This window comes from Pristiophorus japonicus, chromosome 8 (genome assembly GCF_044704955.1).
Source record: "Pristiophorus japonicus isolate sPriJap1 chromosome 8, sPriJap1.hap1, whole genome shotgun sequence".
NCBI classification, from domain to species: domain Eukaryota; kingdom Metazoa; phylum Chordata; class Chondrichthyes; family Pristiophoridae; genus Pristiophorus; species Pristiophorus japonicus.
Genome location: NC_091984.1, coordinates 241,283,732 through 241,299,823, shown reverse-complemented (window position 1 = coordinate 241,299,823; position 16,092 = coordinate 241,283,732). Strand labels below are relative to the sequence as shown.

General features: G+C 50.7%; 1 protein-coding gene across 2 annotated transcripts in view; it reads right to left on the bottom strand.

Annotated features, from left to right (window-relative positions):
- LOC139269098 (V-type proton ATPase 116 kDa subunit a 2-like) overlaps positions 1–16,092 on the bottom strand; it is a 78,554-nt gene that overhangs the window by 11,571 nt on the left and 50,891 nt on the right. For both annotated transcript variants that reach the window (XR_011594158.1, XM_070888197.1), the window contains exons 14-18: positions 15,117–15,235; positions 12,885–13,095; positions 5,996–6,115; positions 1,957–2,079; positions 414–531 (exon numbers count right to left, since the gene is read on the bottom strand). Coding sequence is in view for 1 of the 2 variants with exons in the window: in XM_070888197.1 (XP_070744298.1) it covers positions 414–531; positions 1,957–2,079; positions 5,996–6,115; positions 12,885–13,095; positions 15,117–15,235 (691 nt within the window). In the remaining variant the exon portion in view is untranslated. The remainder of the gene's footprint in view (positions 1–413; positions 532–1,956; positions 2,080–5,995; positions 6,116–12,884; positions 13,096–15,116; positions 15,236–16,092) is intronic.

Sequence of the window (16,092 nt, the reverse complement as noted above, 5' to 3'; positions counted from 1 at the left end):
AGGCTGTAAAGTGCCTAAACGAAAGATGAGGTGCTGTTCCTCGAGCTTGCGTTGAGCTTCATTGGAACAGTGCAGGAGACCGAGGTCAGAGAGGTCAGAGTGGGAGTGGAGTGGGGAATTAATGGGTATATGGAGTTAGGTCGCAGATCAGTCATGATCTCATTGAATGGCAGAGCAGGCTCTACGGGATGAATGGCCTCCTCCTGTTCCTAATAAACTCGGTGCATAACCATTAATAAACTCTGTAGAAAACCATTTTTAATAGCTGATATAGTTCTGACACTTTACTGAAATAATTATGCCTTTTGCGTATAACATTTATTGAAGGCTGCAATAACACTACTGAAACACACAAACCTTGCCATAGGATTTAAATGCCAGTTGTATTGCTAAGAACAGATGTATCTACTTACGAGCATGAGCCAGACTGAGAGCCCAGAGCCTGAGGTACGAAGCAGTATTAGACACACAGCCCAGGCAATACTCAATGGTGTGAATAGCTTGATGCATAAAAATGTCACCAAAATTGAACTAGGAGAAAAAGGACAGAGGGTCACTTCCACATCAAAGAATACACTGACCCTGAACCCTGACCCTGTCACACGAACGGGAGTGCAAACCAATTCAAGAGAAGGAGTGAGGCCTCTCCGATTGGTCACTCGATGGAAGTGACACATGGCAGAAAAATGTCCCAATTTGGAGGAGGGGATAAAATAATACAGTCTACTCCTGAAGATTAAACGCTTTTGGCACTAAACTAAAATTGAATTATCCAGTAATTCGAATTAACCTGCACTGAATTAACAGTAAACCAATTCGTCCTCCTCGAATCACACGGAACAAGGAGAGGCCGATCGGCTGATCAAAGCCACTCCACCCAGACCATCACCAGCTTCTCCCTCAGTTATTCGAAGGGCTGCAGCGAAGTTCTGAAAAACTTCTGCCCAAGATGCAAAAGGGAATCCATTATTCAAACTTGCTTGTCCCTCCCGTTAACACGTCCCAAAACTAATGGAACGTTTGCCTTCTTTACAACCTCACTCTACAGTGATTCCCGTAACATTCAATCCTGTCTCGAAAGATTTAATCAACTCTTTTCATGAAGAAAAAAGTTGACGTAGCATGAACTGAGTCAGGTCTGGGTCTGTTCCACATAACTGCAATCTTCACATGAGTCTCACTGTGGCTCATTTAGTCTGTGTACTGTGTCTCTGATTCTGTGCTCACTGTCTCGATTAAACAGTCTGCATAACAATGTGATCATTTTAAAAGGTCCCCTCTTAGTCTTTAGTTCAATATTAAGTTTATTTTTGTGACTCTTATCTTCGTATTATAAACCCATCTCCCGACATTATTCTCATCAATCTTCCTCGACCTTTGTGTGCTGAAAACTGCACCTAATATTCCAAAAGTGCCCCCGCAATGCTCTATGCAAGGTGTAATGTGTGCACCTGTGAGTATGCTCACAGGTTTGTAAGCTGTTGAAGGGGGCACTTGATTTATAGTTTTGCACTAAAATAGTTGTCGAGCTGTTGAGCTGGGAGTGGCTTAGCCAGTCACATGATGTTCACAAGACTCAATAAAACCCCAGCCAGTTGGGTTCGGGGGATCCACAATGGGGCAGGTGGTTGTGAGCCTGGTGGATGAACTGGTAATGTGTAGTGTGATTATTAAACCGTTGCTAATAAACCAACTAGTTCTTAATAGCAATGCTTAAGAATTCACAGTGTTGCTGTGAATTCTTAAGCAAAGAACCCATGAAGCAAATACATTACAAGAGGTTAGAGCACAGCGTTTTGACTTATGATCAAATGTGTTTGAGACGTCTTTTCTATTGTCTGCTAAGAGTGAGCAACACTGAACCAAGAATAATATAAACACACAAAGTCCAGCCTTCTCTGCCAAGAGACTTCCCTTCTGCATAGTAAGTGATCACAAAGCAAATTGCTGTCTCACTTCCTGTTCGGCTCCATCCATATGACTGCTGTGATTTGGATGTGCATCGCCCTGTTCCATTTCATCAGCTCTCAGCAGTGACATCTCCTCTTCACTCCCTCTTCGCACTAGTGTGTAACCTTTCTAAATACAAAACAACGCGGAGATTCATTCAGTGCAGTTATTCAAAGTAAACTGTATGCATCTTAGATTTCATTCCAAAGAAGGATGTCAAGACTTTGGACAGGGTGTCGAGGAGATTGACCAGAATGGCACCAGGGACAAGAGACTTCAGTTACGTGGACAGACTGGAGAAGCTGGGATTTTTCTGCTTAGAGCAGAGACGGTTAAGAGATTTGATAGAGGTGTTCAAAATCATGAGGGGTTTTGACAGAGTCAATAAGGAGACACGTTTTCCGGGGTCAGTCACCAGAGGACACAGATTTAAGGCAATTGGCAAAACGACACGAGGAAACTTTATTTTTACGCAGCAAGTTGCGATCTGGAACACGCTGCCTGAAAGGGGAACATTCAAAAGGGAGTTGGATAAATACTTGAATAGAAAAATCTGCAGCGCGACGGGGAAAGAGCAGGGAGTGGGATTAATTGGATCGCTCTTTCAAAGAGCCGACACAGGCACGACGGGCCGAATGGCCTCTTTCTGTGCTTTCTCAATCTATCATTCATAATCCATTCGAGAAAATAGAAACTGAGATAATTAGCACACTTTTCATCAAACTGTTTAATGTTTTCCATTGTCTCATACCCATATCCAAATCCGTGCATTTAAATATTCTACCCCCTTATTCTACTCATTCTCCTTGTGACAGTGCAGCACTCCCTCAGTACTGCCCCTCCGACAGTGCGGCGCTCCCTCAGTACTGCCCCTCCGACAGTGCGGCGCTCCCTCAGTACTGCCCCTCCGTCAGTGCGGTGCTCCCTCAGTACCGCCCCTCCGACAGTGCGGCGCTCCCTCAGCACTGCCCCTCCGACAGTGCGGCGCTCCCTCAGCACTGCCCCTCCGACAGTGAGGCGCTCCCTCAGTACTGCCCCTCCGACAGTGCGGCGCTCCCTCAGTACTGCCCCTCCGCCAGTGAGGCACTCCCTCAGTACTGTCCCTCCAACAGTGCAGCGCTCCCTCAGTACTGCCCCTCCGACAGTGCAGCGCTCCCTCAGTACTGCCCCTTCGACAGTGCAGCGCTCCCTCAGTACTGCCCCTCCGACAGTGCGGCGCTCCCTCAGCACTGCCCCTCCGACAGTGCAGCGCTCCCTCAGTACTGTCCCTCCAACAGTGCAGCGCTCCCTCAGTACTGTCCCTCCAACAGTGCAGCGCTCCCTCAGTACTGCCCCTTCGACAGTGCAGCGCTCCCTCAGTACTGCCCCTCCGACAGTGAGGCACTCTCTCAGTACTGTCCCTCCAACAGTGCAGCGCTCCCTCAGTACTGCCCCTTCGACAGTGAGGCACTCCCTCAGCACTGCACTGGGAATGTCAGCCTAGATTTTTGTGCTTAAGCCCTTGGAGTGGGACTTGAACTCACAACCTTCTGACTCCGAGACGAGTGTGTTGCCCACTGAGCCACAGCAGACACTGTATAACAATGGGACTTAAGAGAATAATCTTCAGAACTTGATGGTCTTCACCCCGGGCATGCAAAGCAGTAGCTGAGGAAATTGCAAATGAATTAACCATCATTTTCAAACACTCTTCATTCGGGAATTGTGCCAAATGTCATTCCATTATTTAAGAAGGGACGGAAGGAGAGAAGATAACCTTCTGACACGGGCTGGAACGTAAAAGAGAGTAGGGATAGAGGGAATGTTCTTTGATTAGCAGGCTAAGACATGTGGTGCTCCCCAAAGATCTGTACTCAGCTTTTCACAAGATTTATCAATGACAGATTGTTGTATATCCAAGTTTGCAAATGGCACGAGGTTAGGAGGCGTGGCAAGTTATGTGGGTGGGAGTTGGAAGTTACAGAGGGACACAGACAAATTAAGTGAATGGGCAAAACTTCTGCAAATGGCGTTCAAACATGGGGAAGTGTGAGGTCATCCACTTTATATCTGAGGAAGACAAATTGGAATACTTTGCTGATGATGAGAGACTTGGGGCTGTGGAGCAAAGGGATCTGGGAGGCCAAGTACAGAAATCACTATGGTCCAGTAGACAGATACAAAAAGTAACCAAGAAGGCTACTAGAATGTTGGCCTTTATCTCCAGCGGGCTTGAGCATCAAGAGGAAGAAGTGGTGTTTCTGTACAGAGTCTTGGTCAGACCCCATCTGGAGCACTGCACTCAGCCCTGGACGGTAGACCTATCGCCCTCGGAGTGCATCAGAATGAGACTGGGGTTGAAAGGGTTAAATTACGAGGATGGGTTGCACAAATCAGGTTTGTATTGCCTGAAGTTTAGACGGTTGAAGGATGATCTAAAGGATGTGGTCGGGTAGATACAGAGAAATGACCTCCTCTGGTGGGGGAATTCAGAACAAGGAGGCCTAATCTTAAAATTAGAGCCAGGCCGACCAGGGGTGATGTCAGGAAGCACTTCTTCATACCAAGGGCAATGGGAATCTGGAACTCCTTTCCCCAAAAGACTGTGGATGCTGGGGGTCACTGACATTTGCAAAGCCTGAGATGGAGAGCTTTGTGCTGGGTAAGGGTATAACGGGGTATGGAGCAAGGGCAGGTAAATGTTGTACGGATCAGGCATGATCTGACTGAACAGTGGAGCAGGCTGCAGAGGCTCATTGACCTCCTGTTCCTGTATTCTGTGTAAAAGCTGCATAGCTTAGTATTTCAAAATGTTGCAAGTTTACATTTCAGCAATGAATATTCTAACATTCTGGTTTAAAAAGTAGAAATCCTAAACAATGTTAAAAATCTCATCTCCTTTAGGGCCCAACGGGCTAAGTGGCCTTTTTCCGTGCTGTAACCATTCTATGATTCTAGATAAACAGTAACAAAGAAAATGTCATTGTTTCAATAGCTCCAGTTGAAGGGCTAGCACGGGCTATGATTAGATGGGCCGAGAGGCCTCTGCCTGGGCTATCATTTCTATCAGAGCACCAAAGTAACCAAATGCATCTCGTACTGTCCATTTTGGGCTCAGTACCCAACCTTACATTTGTATGGCGCCTTTAACGTAGAGAATCATCACAAGGCACTTCACAGAGTTGCAGAGAACAGAGACGTGAAGCCAAAGGAGGACGTGTGACCAAGAGCCTGGGCAGACAGGTGGGCTTTAGGAGGGTCTTTAAAGAAAGAGAGGGGGCTGGAGAGGCACGAGGTTTCGGGAGGGAATCCCAGAATATGGGGCTGAGGCAGCGGAGGGCAGAACGGTGGAGTGAAGGGAGGGGGTGGCACGAGAGGCCAGAGTCAGTAGGATGGAGTTTAGTGGGGTCTCGTCGGGTGGCAGAAGGTTGCGGAGACAGGGCAGGGTTTAAATGTGAGGATGAGAAGTTTTAACTTAAGGTGCTGGAGTCAATCTAAATCAATGAGGACTTTTGGATGAATTGAAGTTTTTGGGGAGTGGAAAATGGGAGAGTGGCCAGGAGGGCACTGAGGCAATCAGGTCCGAGGTTGAGGGTTTCAGAGGCAGACGGGATGAGGTAGGGATGGGGGTAGGTGATGTTATGAATGTGGAAGTACACGGTTTGTGTGTTGGCGAGGATATGGGTTCAGGAGCTCAGAAAGCTGGTGGTGGGTCTGAAGGACTCCGGAGAGGAAAGGAATGTCGGAGAGGGAACGGAGGTTTGCAAGGACAGAGGGAGAGGTTTTTTTGAGGAGGGGTTGATAGCAGTTTTCAAAGGGAGGGGGTCAGTGCCCGAGGAGAGGGAACCATTTCCAGTAACATTGAGCATGGGGGCCAGGAGGGAACAGTGGGGGGGGCTGGGATCCAGTGGGAATCGGGTTGCATGGGGCCATTTTTAGTGTTCAAGAATTGGAAATGACCTCCTGCTCCATTGATGAAGGGGCATCTAACGGAAGCTGCAACTAGAATATTGTCTGCAAAATACAATCAGGATTGCTCACACACTGATGTGATTCAAAGACCTACTCTGTATGTCCCAAAGCTCCTTCCTCCGTGGTGCTTCCAGTACAGATATCCCGGTTTCCCAAACATCAAAATGGGAACCGATAATAGGGAGATCACTACCAAGAATACTTGGAATCCATTCTGTTCAGAAAATGAACACAAATTAATACTCGTTTGTATCATTATAAAAATATAAACAGTCTCAAAATATTCTTGTTGCTGAATTTGATCTCTTAAATTCTCAGTTTTTATACAAATTTATTACAAGTAATAAATGAACTCTGAGTAACTTCAGTTCTTACTTTTGGCGAACAAAGTACAGAATGACAAGAAACATGCTCTGAGCAGTTTGTGCAACGACAGATAGAGCTTCAACGTATACTGTTCCCCGACTTAGTGCGACCCGTAAACGGCAGTGGGAGGGAGAATAGCCAGCATTCCCCAGGGAGGGAGAATACCCAACATTCCCCAGGGAGGGAGAATACCCAGCATTCCCCAGGGAGAGAGAATACCCAACATTCCCCAGGGAGGGAGAATATCCAGCATTCCCCAGGGAGAGAGAATACCCAGCATTCCCCAGGGAGGGAGAATACCCAGCATTCCCCAGGGAGGGAGAATACCCAGCATTCCCCAGGGAGGGAGAATACCCAACATTCCCCAGGGAGGGAGAATACCCAGCATTCCCCAGGGAGAGAGAATACCCAACATTCCCCAGGGAGGGAGAATACCCAGCATTCCCCAGGGAGAGAGAATACCCAACATTCCCCAGGGAGGGAGAATATCCAGCATTCCCCAGGGAGAGAGAATACCCAGCATTCCCCAGGGAGGGAGAATACCCAGCATTCCCCAGGGAGGGAGAATACCCAGCATTCCCCAGGGAGGGAGAATACCCAGCATTCCCCAGGGAGAGAGAATACCCAACATTCCCCAGGGAGGGAGAATAGCCTGCATTCCCCAGGGAGAGAGAATACCCAACATTCCCCAGGGAGGGAGAATACCCAGCATTCCCCAGGGAGAGAGAATAGCCTGCATTCCCCAGGGAGGGAGAATACCCAGCATTCCCCAGGGAGGGAGAATACCCAGCATTCCCCAGGGAGGGAGAATACCCAACATTCCCCAGGGAGGGAGAATACCCAGCATTCCCCAGGGAGGGAGAATACCCAACATTCCCCAGGGAGGGAGAATACCCAGCATTCCCCAGCCTGGGGAGAATACCCAACATTCCCCAGGGAGGGAGAATACCCAGCATTCCCCAGGGAGGGAGAATACCCAGCATTCCCCAGGGAGAGAGAATACCCAACATTCCCCAGGGAGGGAGAATAGCCTGCATTCCCCAGGGAGAGAGAATACCCAACATTCCCCAGGGAGGGAGAATACCCAGCATTCCCCAGGGAGAGAGAATAGCCTGCATTCCCCAGGGAGAGAGAATAGCCTGCATTCCCCAGGGAGAGAGAATACCCAGCATTCCCCAGGGAGGGAGAATACCCAGCATTCCCCAGGGAGGGAGAATAGCCTGCATTCCCCAGGGAGAGAGAATACCCAGCATTCCCCAGGGAGGGAGAATACCCAACATTCCCCAGGGAGGGAGAATACCCAGCATTCCCCAGGGAGAGAGAATAGCCTGCATTCCCCAGGGAGGGAGAATACCCAGCATTCCCCAGGGAGGGAGAATACCCAGCATTCCCCAGGGAGGGAGAATACCCAACATTCCCCAGGGAGGGAGAATACCCAACATTCCCCAGGGAGGGAGAATACCCAGCATTCCCCAGGGAGGGAGAATACCCAACATTCCCCAGGGAGGGAGAATACCCAGCATTCCCCAGGGAGGGAGAATACCCAGCATTCCCCAGGGAGGGAGAATACCCAGCATTCCCCAGGGAGAGAGAATACCCAACATTCCCCAGGGAGAGAGAATACCCAACATTCCCCAGGGAGGGAGAATAGCCTGCATTCCCCAGGGAGAGAGAATACCCAGCATTCCCCAGGGAGGGAGAATAGCCTGCATTCCCCAGGGAGAGAGAATACCCAGCATTCCCCAGGGAGGGAGAATACCCAACATTCCCCAGGGAGGGAGAATAGCCTGCATTCCCCAGGGAGGGAGAATACCCAACATTCCCCAGGGAGGGAGAATAGCCTGCATTCCCCAGGGAGGAAAACACTTGCTTCAGAAACATTTATTAAAAACTGGTTGACAAACAAAAATGTTCCTAGGTGTCAGCAGCTCCCCTCTGAGTCAGAGGTCAGGGTTCAAGCTCAACTCCAATGACACAAGCTGCACTGTCGGAGGGGCAGTACTGAGGGAGTGCTGCACTGTCGGAGGGGCGGTACTGAGGGAGCGGCGCACTGTCGGAGGGGCGGTACTGAGGGAGTGCCGCACTGTCGGAGGGGCAGTGCTGAAGGAGTGCCGCACTGTCGGAGGGGCGGTACTGAGGGAGTGCGGCACTGTCGGAGGGGCGGAACTGAGGGAGTGCCGCACTGTCGGAGGGGCGGTACTGAGGGAGTGCGGCACTGTCGGAGGGGCAGTACTGAGGGAGTGCCGCACTGTCGGAGGGGCAGTACTGAGGGAGCGCCGCACTGTCGGAGGGGCAGTACTGAGGGAGCGCCGCACTGTCGGAGGGGCAGTACTGAGGGAGTGCCGCACTGTCGGAGGGGCAGTACTGAGGGAGTGCTGCACTGTCGGAGGGGCAGTACTGAGGGAGTGCCGCACTGTCGGAGGGGCAGTACTGAGGGAGTGCTGCACTGTCGGAGGGGCCATCTTTCAGATGAGACGTTAAAACTAGGCCCCGTTTTCTCTTTCCAAGAGCCCATGGTACTATTTGAGGAGAAGCATGAAGTTCTCATCTGGTGTCTCGGCCAATTTATCCCTCAATCAACATCATTATTAAAAAAATAACGGATAATCTGGCCCTCTGGGCTGACCCCCGCTGGATGGAGCAGGCCTGCAGGGAGGCTCAGAGACCTTTAAACGGCCATGGCAGCTGGGTTACTCTCCCCCAGTAGACGCTGGCTCCGTGCTGAGCGCAGTCCGGTGAGAGCATCTCTCGACTATCCAAGTGTTCCTGTAATCCCAGCAGGGTGCCAAACTATTCCATTTGACTCTCCTGACCCACTGATGCTGCATGAGAGGCCTCGCTGGAATCCAGTGCATGAGAGGCCTCGCTGGAATCCAGCGCTACAGGAGAGGCCTCGCTGGAATCCAGTGCATGAGAGGCCTCGCTGGAATCCAGTGCATGAGAGGCCTCGCTGGAATCCAGTGCTGCATGAGATACCTCGCTGGAATCCAGTGCGTGAGTGGCCTTGCTGGAATCCAGTGCATGAGAGGCCTCGCTGGAATCCAGTGCTGCAGGAGAGGCTCTGCTGGAATCCAGTGCTGCAGGGGAGGCTCTGCTGGAATCCAGTGGGGTGCCTAATGCAGTTACGAGAGATACATTTATAATTCCCTTGGTTCTGGTCTTTCAAGGGATTTTGAAGGTTACCCTTGGCTTGACTTGCTGAGTGTGGGAGATATAATCATCTGTGATTTTTCTATATTCCAAGGAGTCTACGTTTAGCAATCTGTTTATCCTCTCTACTATTTTCTTAGTCATTTGGAAATAAATGCTCCCTGTAGTTTGTAGCTCAAGCCAGAATAGGACTGTTTATTCTACCATTTGCTGAAGGTTTATCCAATAGGCCACAGTACAGTGAGCAGGGTCTCCATACAGTCCCTGGGCTCACTACACTTCCACAGATATTGGGCAGGCAAAGACACACGCCAGGGTACAGCGAGCAGGGGCTGAATTATACAAGTGTTCTTTGGCACTGAATCCAAGGAGGATATGAAGTAAAGCCCAGGAATGTAAGAGCACAGTCATAGCTCATCTTCCTCAATCGGCAACATAATTCTAACATCAGTGGCGGCAAATCAGGAAGCTGTGAGCTCATCCACCGTGGACCAAAACAGTCTGGATCCGAGTATTTCTTAAATGGTGAAGAGCAAGGATCAATGGCGGTCCATCGCGATTTAGGGGTCGATGTTCACAGATCACTAAAATGTAGGAGTCATGTATAAAAAATAATCAAAATGGCTAATGGAATGTTGGCTTTTATATCTAGGGGGCTGGAATATAAAGGGGATGAGGTTTTGCTGCAGCCGTAGTCGACGTATTTACTGAGGCGTACGAAAGCATGGGCCTTACGCTAAACATCCGTACAACAAAAGTCCTCCCCCAGCCTGTCTTCACCACACAGCACTGCCCCCCAGTCATCAAGATCCACGGCGCGGCCCTGGACAACGTGGACCACTTCCCATATCTCGGGAGCCTCTTATCAACAAGAGCAGACATTGACGACGAGATCCAACACCGCCTCCAGTGCGCCACCTGAGGAAAAGAGTGTTTGAAGACCAGGCCCTCAAATCCACCACCAAGCTCATGGTCTACAGGGCTGTAGTGATACCCACCCTCCTGTATGGCTCAGAGACATGGACCATGTACAGTAGACACCTCAAGTCGCTGGAGAAATACCACCAACGATGTCTCCGCAAGACCCTGCAAATCCCCTGGGAGGACAGACGTACCAACGTTAGCGTCCTCGACTAGGCCAACATCCCCAGCATTGAAGCACTGACCACACTCGATCAGCTCCGCTGGGCAGGGCCACATTGTTCGCATGACAGACACGAGACTCCCAAAGCAAGCGCTCTACTCGGAACTCCTTCACAGCAAATGAGCCAAAGGTGAGCAGAGGAAACGTTACAAGGACACCGTCAAAGCCTCCCTGATAAAGTGCGACATCCCCACCGACACCTGGGAGTCCCTGGCCAAAGACCGCCCTAAGTGGAGGAAGTGCATCCGGGAGGGCGCTGAGCACCTCGAGTCTCGTCGTCAACAGCGTGCAGAAACCAAGCGCAGGCAGCGGAAGGAGCATGCGGCAAACCAGACTCCCCACCCACCCTTTCCCTCAACGACTGTCTGTCCCACCTGTGACAGGGACTGTGGTTCCCGTATTGGACTGTTCAGTCACCTGAGAACTCATCCTAGGAGTGGAAGCAAGTCTTCCTCGACTCCGAGGGAATGCCTATGATGATAGTTAGACCACACCTGGAGCACTGTGCACCATACCTCGGGGGATACTGGCTTGGAAGGAGGGCAGCGCAGATTCACCAGAATGTTACCCGGGCCCCAAGGGTTAGATTGTGAGAGAAGATATAAACCAGGTTGTATTCCCTGGAATATAGAAGGTTAAAGGGGGGAATTGATTGAGGTGTTTAGGATTTGGAAAGGAATTGATAGGGTCGATAGAGAGAGACTTTTTCCGCTGGTGGGGGAATCTAGGACAAGGGGATAACCTTCAAATCAGAGCCAGGCCGTTCAGGAGAGAAGTTCGGAAACACTTCTTCATACAAAGGGCGGGAGAAATGTGGACAAAAAGCAGTAGAAGCAAACTCAATTAATAATTAAAAATCTGAGATTGATAGAGTTTTGCTAGCTAAGGGCAGTCCCTCGGAATCGAGGAAGACTTGCTTCCACTCAGTGAGTTCTCAGGTGACTGAACAATCCAATACAGGAATTACAGTCTCTGTCACAGGTGGGACAGACAGTGGTTGAGGGAAGAGGAGGGTGGGACAGACAGTGGTTGGGGGAAAGGGTGGGTGGGACAGACAGTGGTTGAGGGAAGGGGAGGGTGGGACTGGTTTGCCGCACGTTTCTTCCGCTGCCTGCGCTTGGTTTCTGCATGCTCTCGGCGACGAGACTCGAGATGCTCAGCGCCCTCCCGGATGCACTTCCTCCACTTAGGGCGGTCTTTGGCCAGGGACTCCCAGGTGTCGGTGGGGATGTTGCATTTTACCAGGGAGGTTTTGAGGGTGTCCTTGTAACGTTTCCTCTGGGGCTCGTAGAGCGCTTGCTTTGGGAGTCTTGTGTCAGGCATGCAAACAATGTGACCTGCCCAACAGAGCTGATCGAGTGTGGTCAGTACTTCGATGTTGGCCTGATCGAGAACACTGATGTTGGTGCGTCTGTCCTCCCAGTGGATTTGCAGGATCTCACGGAGGCAGAGCTGGTGGTACTTCTCCAGCACTTTGAGATGTCTGCTGTATATAATCCACGTCTCTGAGCCACATAGGAGGGTGGGTATCACTACTACTCTGTAGACCATGAGCTTGGTGCCAGATTTGAGGGCCTGGTCTTCAAACACTCTCTTCCTCAGGCGACCGAAGGCTGCACTGGCGCACTGGATGTGATCCACTCAGTTATCCCTTTCAGACCTTTTGGTGTCCGGGAAGCTTCTGATCAACACTCAAGTTTGGACCCTATCCTCTCTCCGCACCCCCCACCCCCCTCAAGCCCTCCCTCCCCACACCCCCTCCCCCACACCCAGCTAATCCGGTCCCGCTGAATTATCAGCCTCTCATCGACCGCCGGTCCTGCACAACTGTGGAGGCGGAAGCCGGCGGAAGAATCGCGTGTCGGGCATGTGGTGCGTGTATTGGCGGCAGGGGGTTGCTGCACTCCAGAACGCCATCATTAAACGCCACACGACCGCGTTTACCCCTTTGGGGAAAGCCACATAAGGAGCTGTCTGTCTGTCTGCGCTCCTCTGCCGTGCCTCAGGCCTCGGAATGTCTCTGTGATCAGCGCAACTCTCCTCTGTCGTCTTCTGCGACCCATCTCGATTCAGAAAAACAAAGATGGAGCAGGCCCCAGTGTCTGTCAACAGGGAACTAAAAGGACACAGAGTCAAGGCAGATGATCAGCCATGGTCTCATTAAATGGCCGAACAGGCTCGAGGGACTGAATGGCCTCCTCCTGTGTTCTTCCTTGAACTTGACTTTTTCCACTAAAACAGCCAACTAGCTAAAAATAAATCTGTTTTTTTTTAATTGGTAAACATTATATACAATTTCCAGAACCCATCACTGGATGCCTACCTGTCCAGGGTAAAGTTGTGTATCATCAGACCCTTTCATGACAAACATGTTGATAAAATGAATCAAGATGCTTGGAGCCGAGTCGGAGTTTGCAGCAGAATACGCCAGCCATTTATAGATGATCATAAACATCAGGTACCCAAAGAGGCACACCATGAAAAGCAGTTCCGGGATAAATACCAGGTAGATGTTACAGTGCTTCTTAAAGTGCCTGGTTCGTACAGAAATGAGAAACAAAATTAATCAAACAACACAAGCTCAGGCAACAAGCTCGTTTTGCAGAGAACCTAATTATTTATACACTCTTACCTTACTGAGGTTATTTTATTACAATTATTCTTTTAAACGATAAAGGAATAAAGGGTTATGGGGAGTGGGCAGGGAAGTGGAGCTGAGTCCATGATCGGATCAGCCATGATGGTATTAAATGGCGGAGCAGGCTCGAGGGGCCATTTGGCCGACTCCTGCTCCTATTTCTGATGTTCTTATTAATTATAAAGTTGACATCAGACACACGACTGAAAGCTTCACAGACTGTTTGAATGTAACTCGGGAATGTCACCCAGTTCCATCGGCTAAAAACATAGGACCACAGACCATCTTAATACGCCCAATTACATCGGAGACCACCCTTCAGCCAATCAGATCGCAGAACCAGGAGTCGCTCAGAATCCAGCCTCATCCGTCACGTTATTTCTGATCAGTTCCGTCTCAAATGTGGTCACCCTCGAGTGAAATCTGCTCAACTCTCTCTCGGTAACTGTAAGCCCCTTCACCCCCGGCAACAGCCCAGGGATCACTGCAGCTTCGCCTCAATAACTAAGAACTAGCAATACTTTTTGGTGAAGTTAGTTCCAGGAAGTTTTATATTAACCTAGCCCAGGTTTGATGATATTTGTATCATTTAATGATCTCACGGATAATTTCAACATTTTCTGCATATTTATAATTTAGGAAGAGATCCTATTTTGCCAATGTTCCTAATTTGTTGAAGGCACCGGCTCCTTTTTAGCACAACAACATGTATTTATACAGCACCTTTAACGTAGTAAACTGATCCAAGGTGCTTCACAGAAGCGTAATCAGACATAAGGTATAGGTGGAGGCAGTTTTTAAGGAGCGTCTTAAAGGAGGAGCGAGAGGTAGTGAGGCAGAGAGGTTTAGGGGAGGAATTCTGGAGCTTAGGGCCCAGATAGCTGAAGGCACGGCCACCAATGGTGGAGCGATTCAAATCAGGGCTGCACAAGAGGCCAGAATTGGAGGTGTGCAGAGATCTCAGAGGAGGTGACAGAGATAGGGAGGGGCGAGGTGACAGAGATAGGGAGGGGCGAGGTGACAGAGATAGGGAGGGGCGAGGTGACAGAGATAGTGAGGGGCGAGGTGACAGAGATAGTGAGGGGCGAGGTGACAGAGATAGTGAGGGGCGAGGTGACAGAGATAGGGAGGGACGAGGTGACAGAGATAGGGAGGGACGAGGTGACAGAGATAGGGAGGGACGAGGTGACAGAGATAGGGAGGGGCGAGGTGACAGAGATAGGGAGGGACGAGGTGACAGAGATAGGGAGGGGTGAGGTGACAGAGATAGGGAGGGGTGAGGTGACAGAGATAGGGAGGGGCGAGGTGACAGAGATAGGGAGGGGCGAGGTGACAGAGATAGGGAGGGGTGAGGTGACAGAGATAGGGAGGGGTGAGGTGACAGAGATAGGGAGGGACGAGGTGACAGAGATAGGGAGGGGTGAGGTGACAGAGATAGGGAGGGGCGAGGTGACAGAGATAGGGAGGGACGAGGTGACAGAGATAGGGAGGGACGAGGTGACAGAGATAGGGAGGGGTGAGGTGACAGAGATAGGGAGGGGCGAGGTGACAGAGATAGGGAGGGGTGAGGTGACAGAGATAGTGAGGGGCGAGGTGACAGAGATAGGGAGGGGCGAGGTGACAGAGATAGGGAGGGGTGAGGCCACGAAGGGATTTGAAAACATGGCAATCAAGTCCGCCCCCAACGTTGGCTGTACAATTCCCGGTGCACATTACTGCACATCGATCAGCACTGCCAATCTCGAATTCGCCCTCCAGCCCAAGGGGCAAAGATCCAATAACTCAGTAGGACCTGGATTGGGATGGTGAGCTTTAACCTGTACCGTTAGTTACCCGCTGCTTCACTAACGGAGGCTTCACGAGAGCTGGGAGCAGAGAATCAGCAGCAGGTTTTTTTTTAGCTCCAGAAGGACTTACAAGTGATTGAAGACTCCAAGAACGACTCCAAAAGTCATGTGAATAATGCCCAGGATAACTGACATTTTCATTTTATATGAATTCAGAAAACTGAGGCGATTACTAGCCAGGTTCCAAATCTAAAATACAAAAGAAGCAAAAATAAAGTTATAAAAACCCAGTTTTTAGTCTATTAAACATGATCGACCAAGATATGGTGCCAGGGATGTGGGAGACGGTTGTTCTCAGAGCAAAGCAGCTTAGGGCAGAGTTAATCGAGGTGTACAGGTTTTGATATGGTAATTAAAGGGAAACTATTTCCTGTGGCAGGGGGTCAGTAACCAGAGGGACACAGATTGAAGGTGAGTGGCAGAACAGGCGACAGTGCGGCACTCCCTCAGTACTGTCCCTCCGACAGTGCGGCACTCCCTCAGTACTGTCCCTCCGACAGTGCGGTACTCCCTCAGTACTGCCCCTCCAACAGTGCAGCGCTCCCTCAGTACTGCCCCTCCGACAGTGCGGCGCTCCCTCAGTACTGTCCCTCCGACAGTGCGGCGCTCCCTCAGTACTGCCCCTCCGACAGTGCGGCACTCCCTCAGTACTGTCCCTCCGACAGTGCAGCACTCCCTCAGTACTGCCCCTCCAACAGTGCAGCACTCCCTCAGTACTGTCCCTCCGACAGTGCGGCACTCCCTCAGTACTGTCCCTCCGACAGTGCGGTACTCCCTCAGTACTGCCCCTCCAACAGTGCAGCACTCCCTCAGTACCGCCCCTCCGACAGTGCGGCACTCCCTCAGTACTGCCCCTCCAACAGTGCAGCGCTCCCTCAGTACTGCCCCTCCGACAGTGCGGCGCTCCCTCAGTACTGTCCCTCCGACAGTGCGGCGCTCCCTCAGTACTGCCCCTCCGACAGTGCGGCACTCCCTCAGTACTGTCCCTCCGACAGTGCAGCACTCCCTCAGTACTGCCCCTCTGACAGTGCAGCACTCCCTCAGTA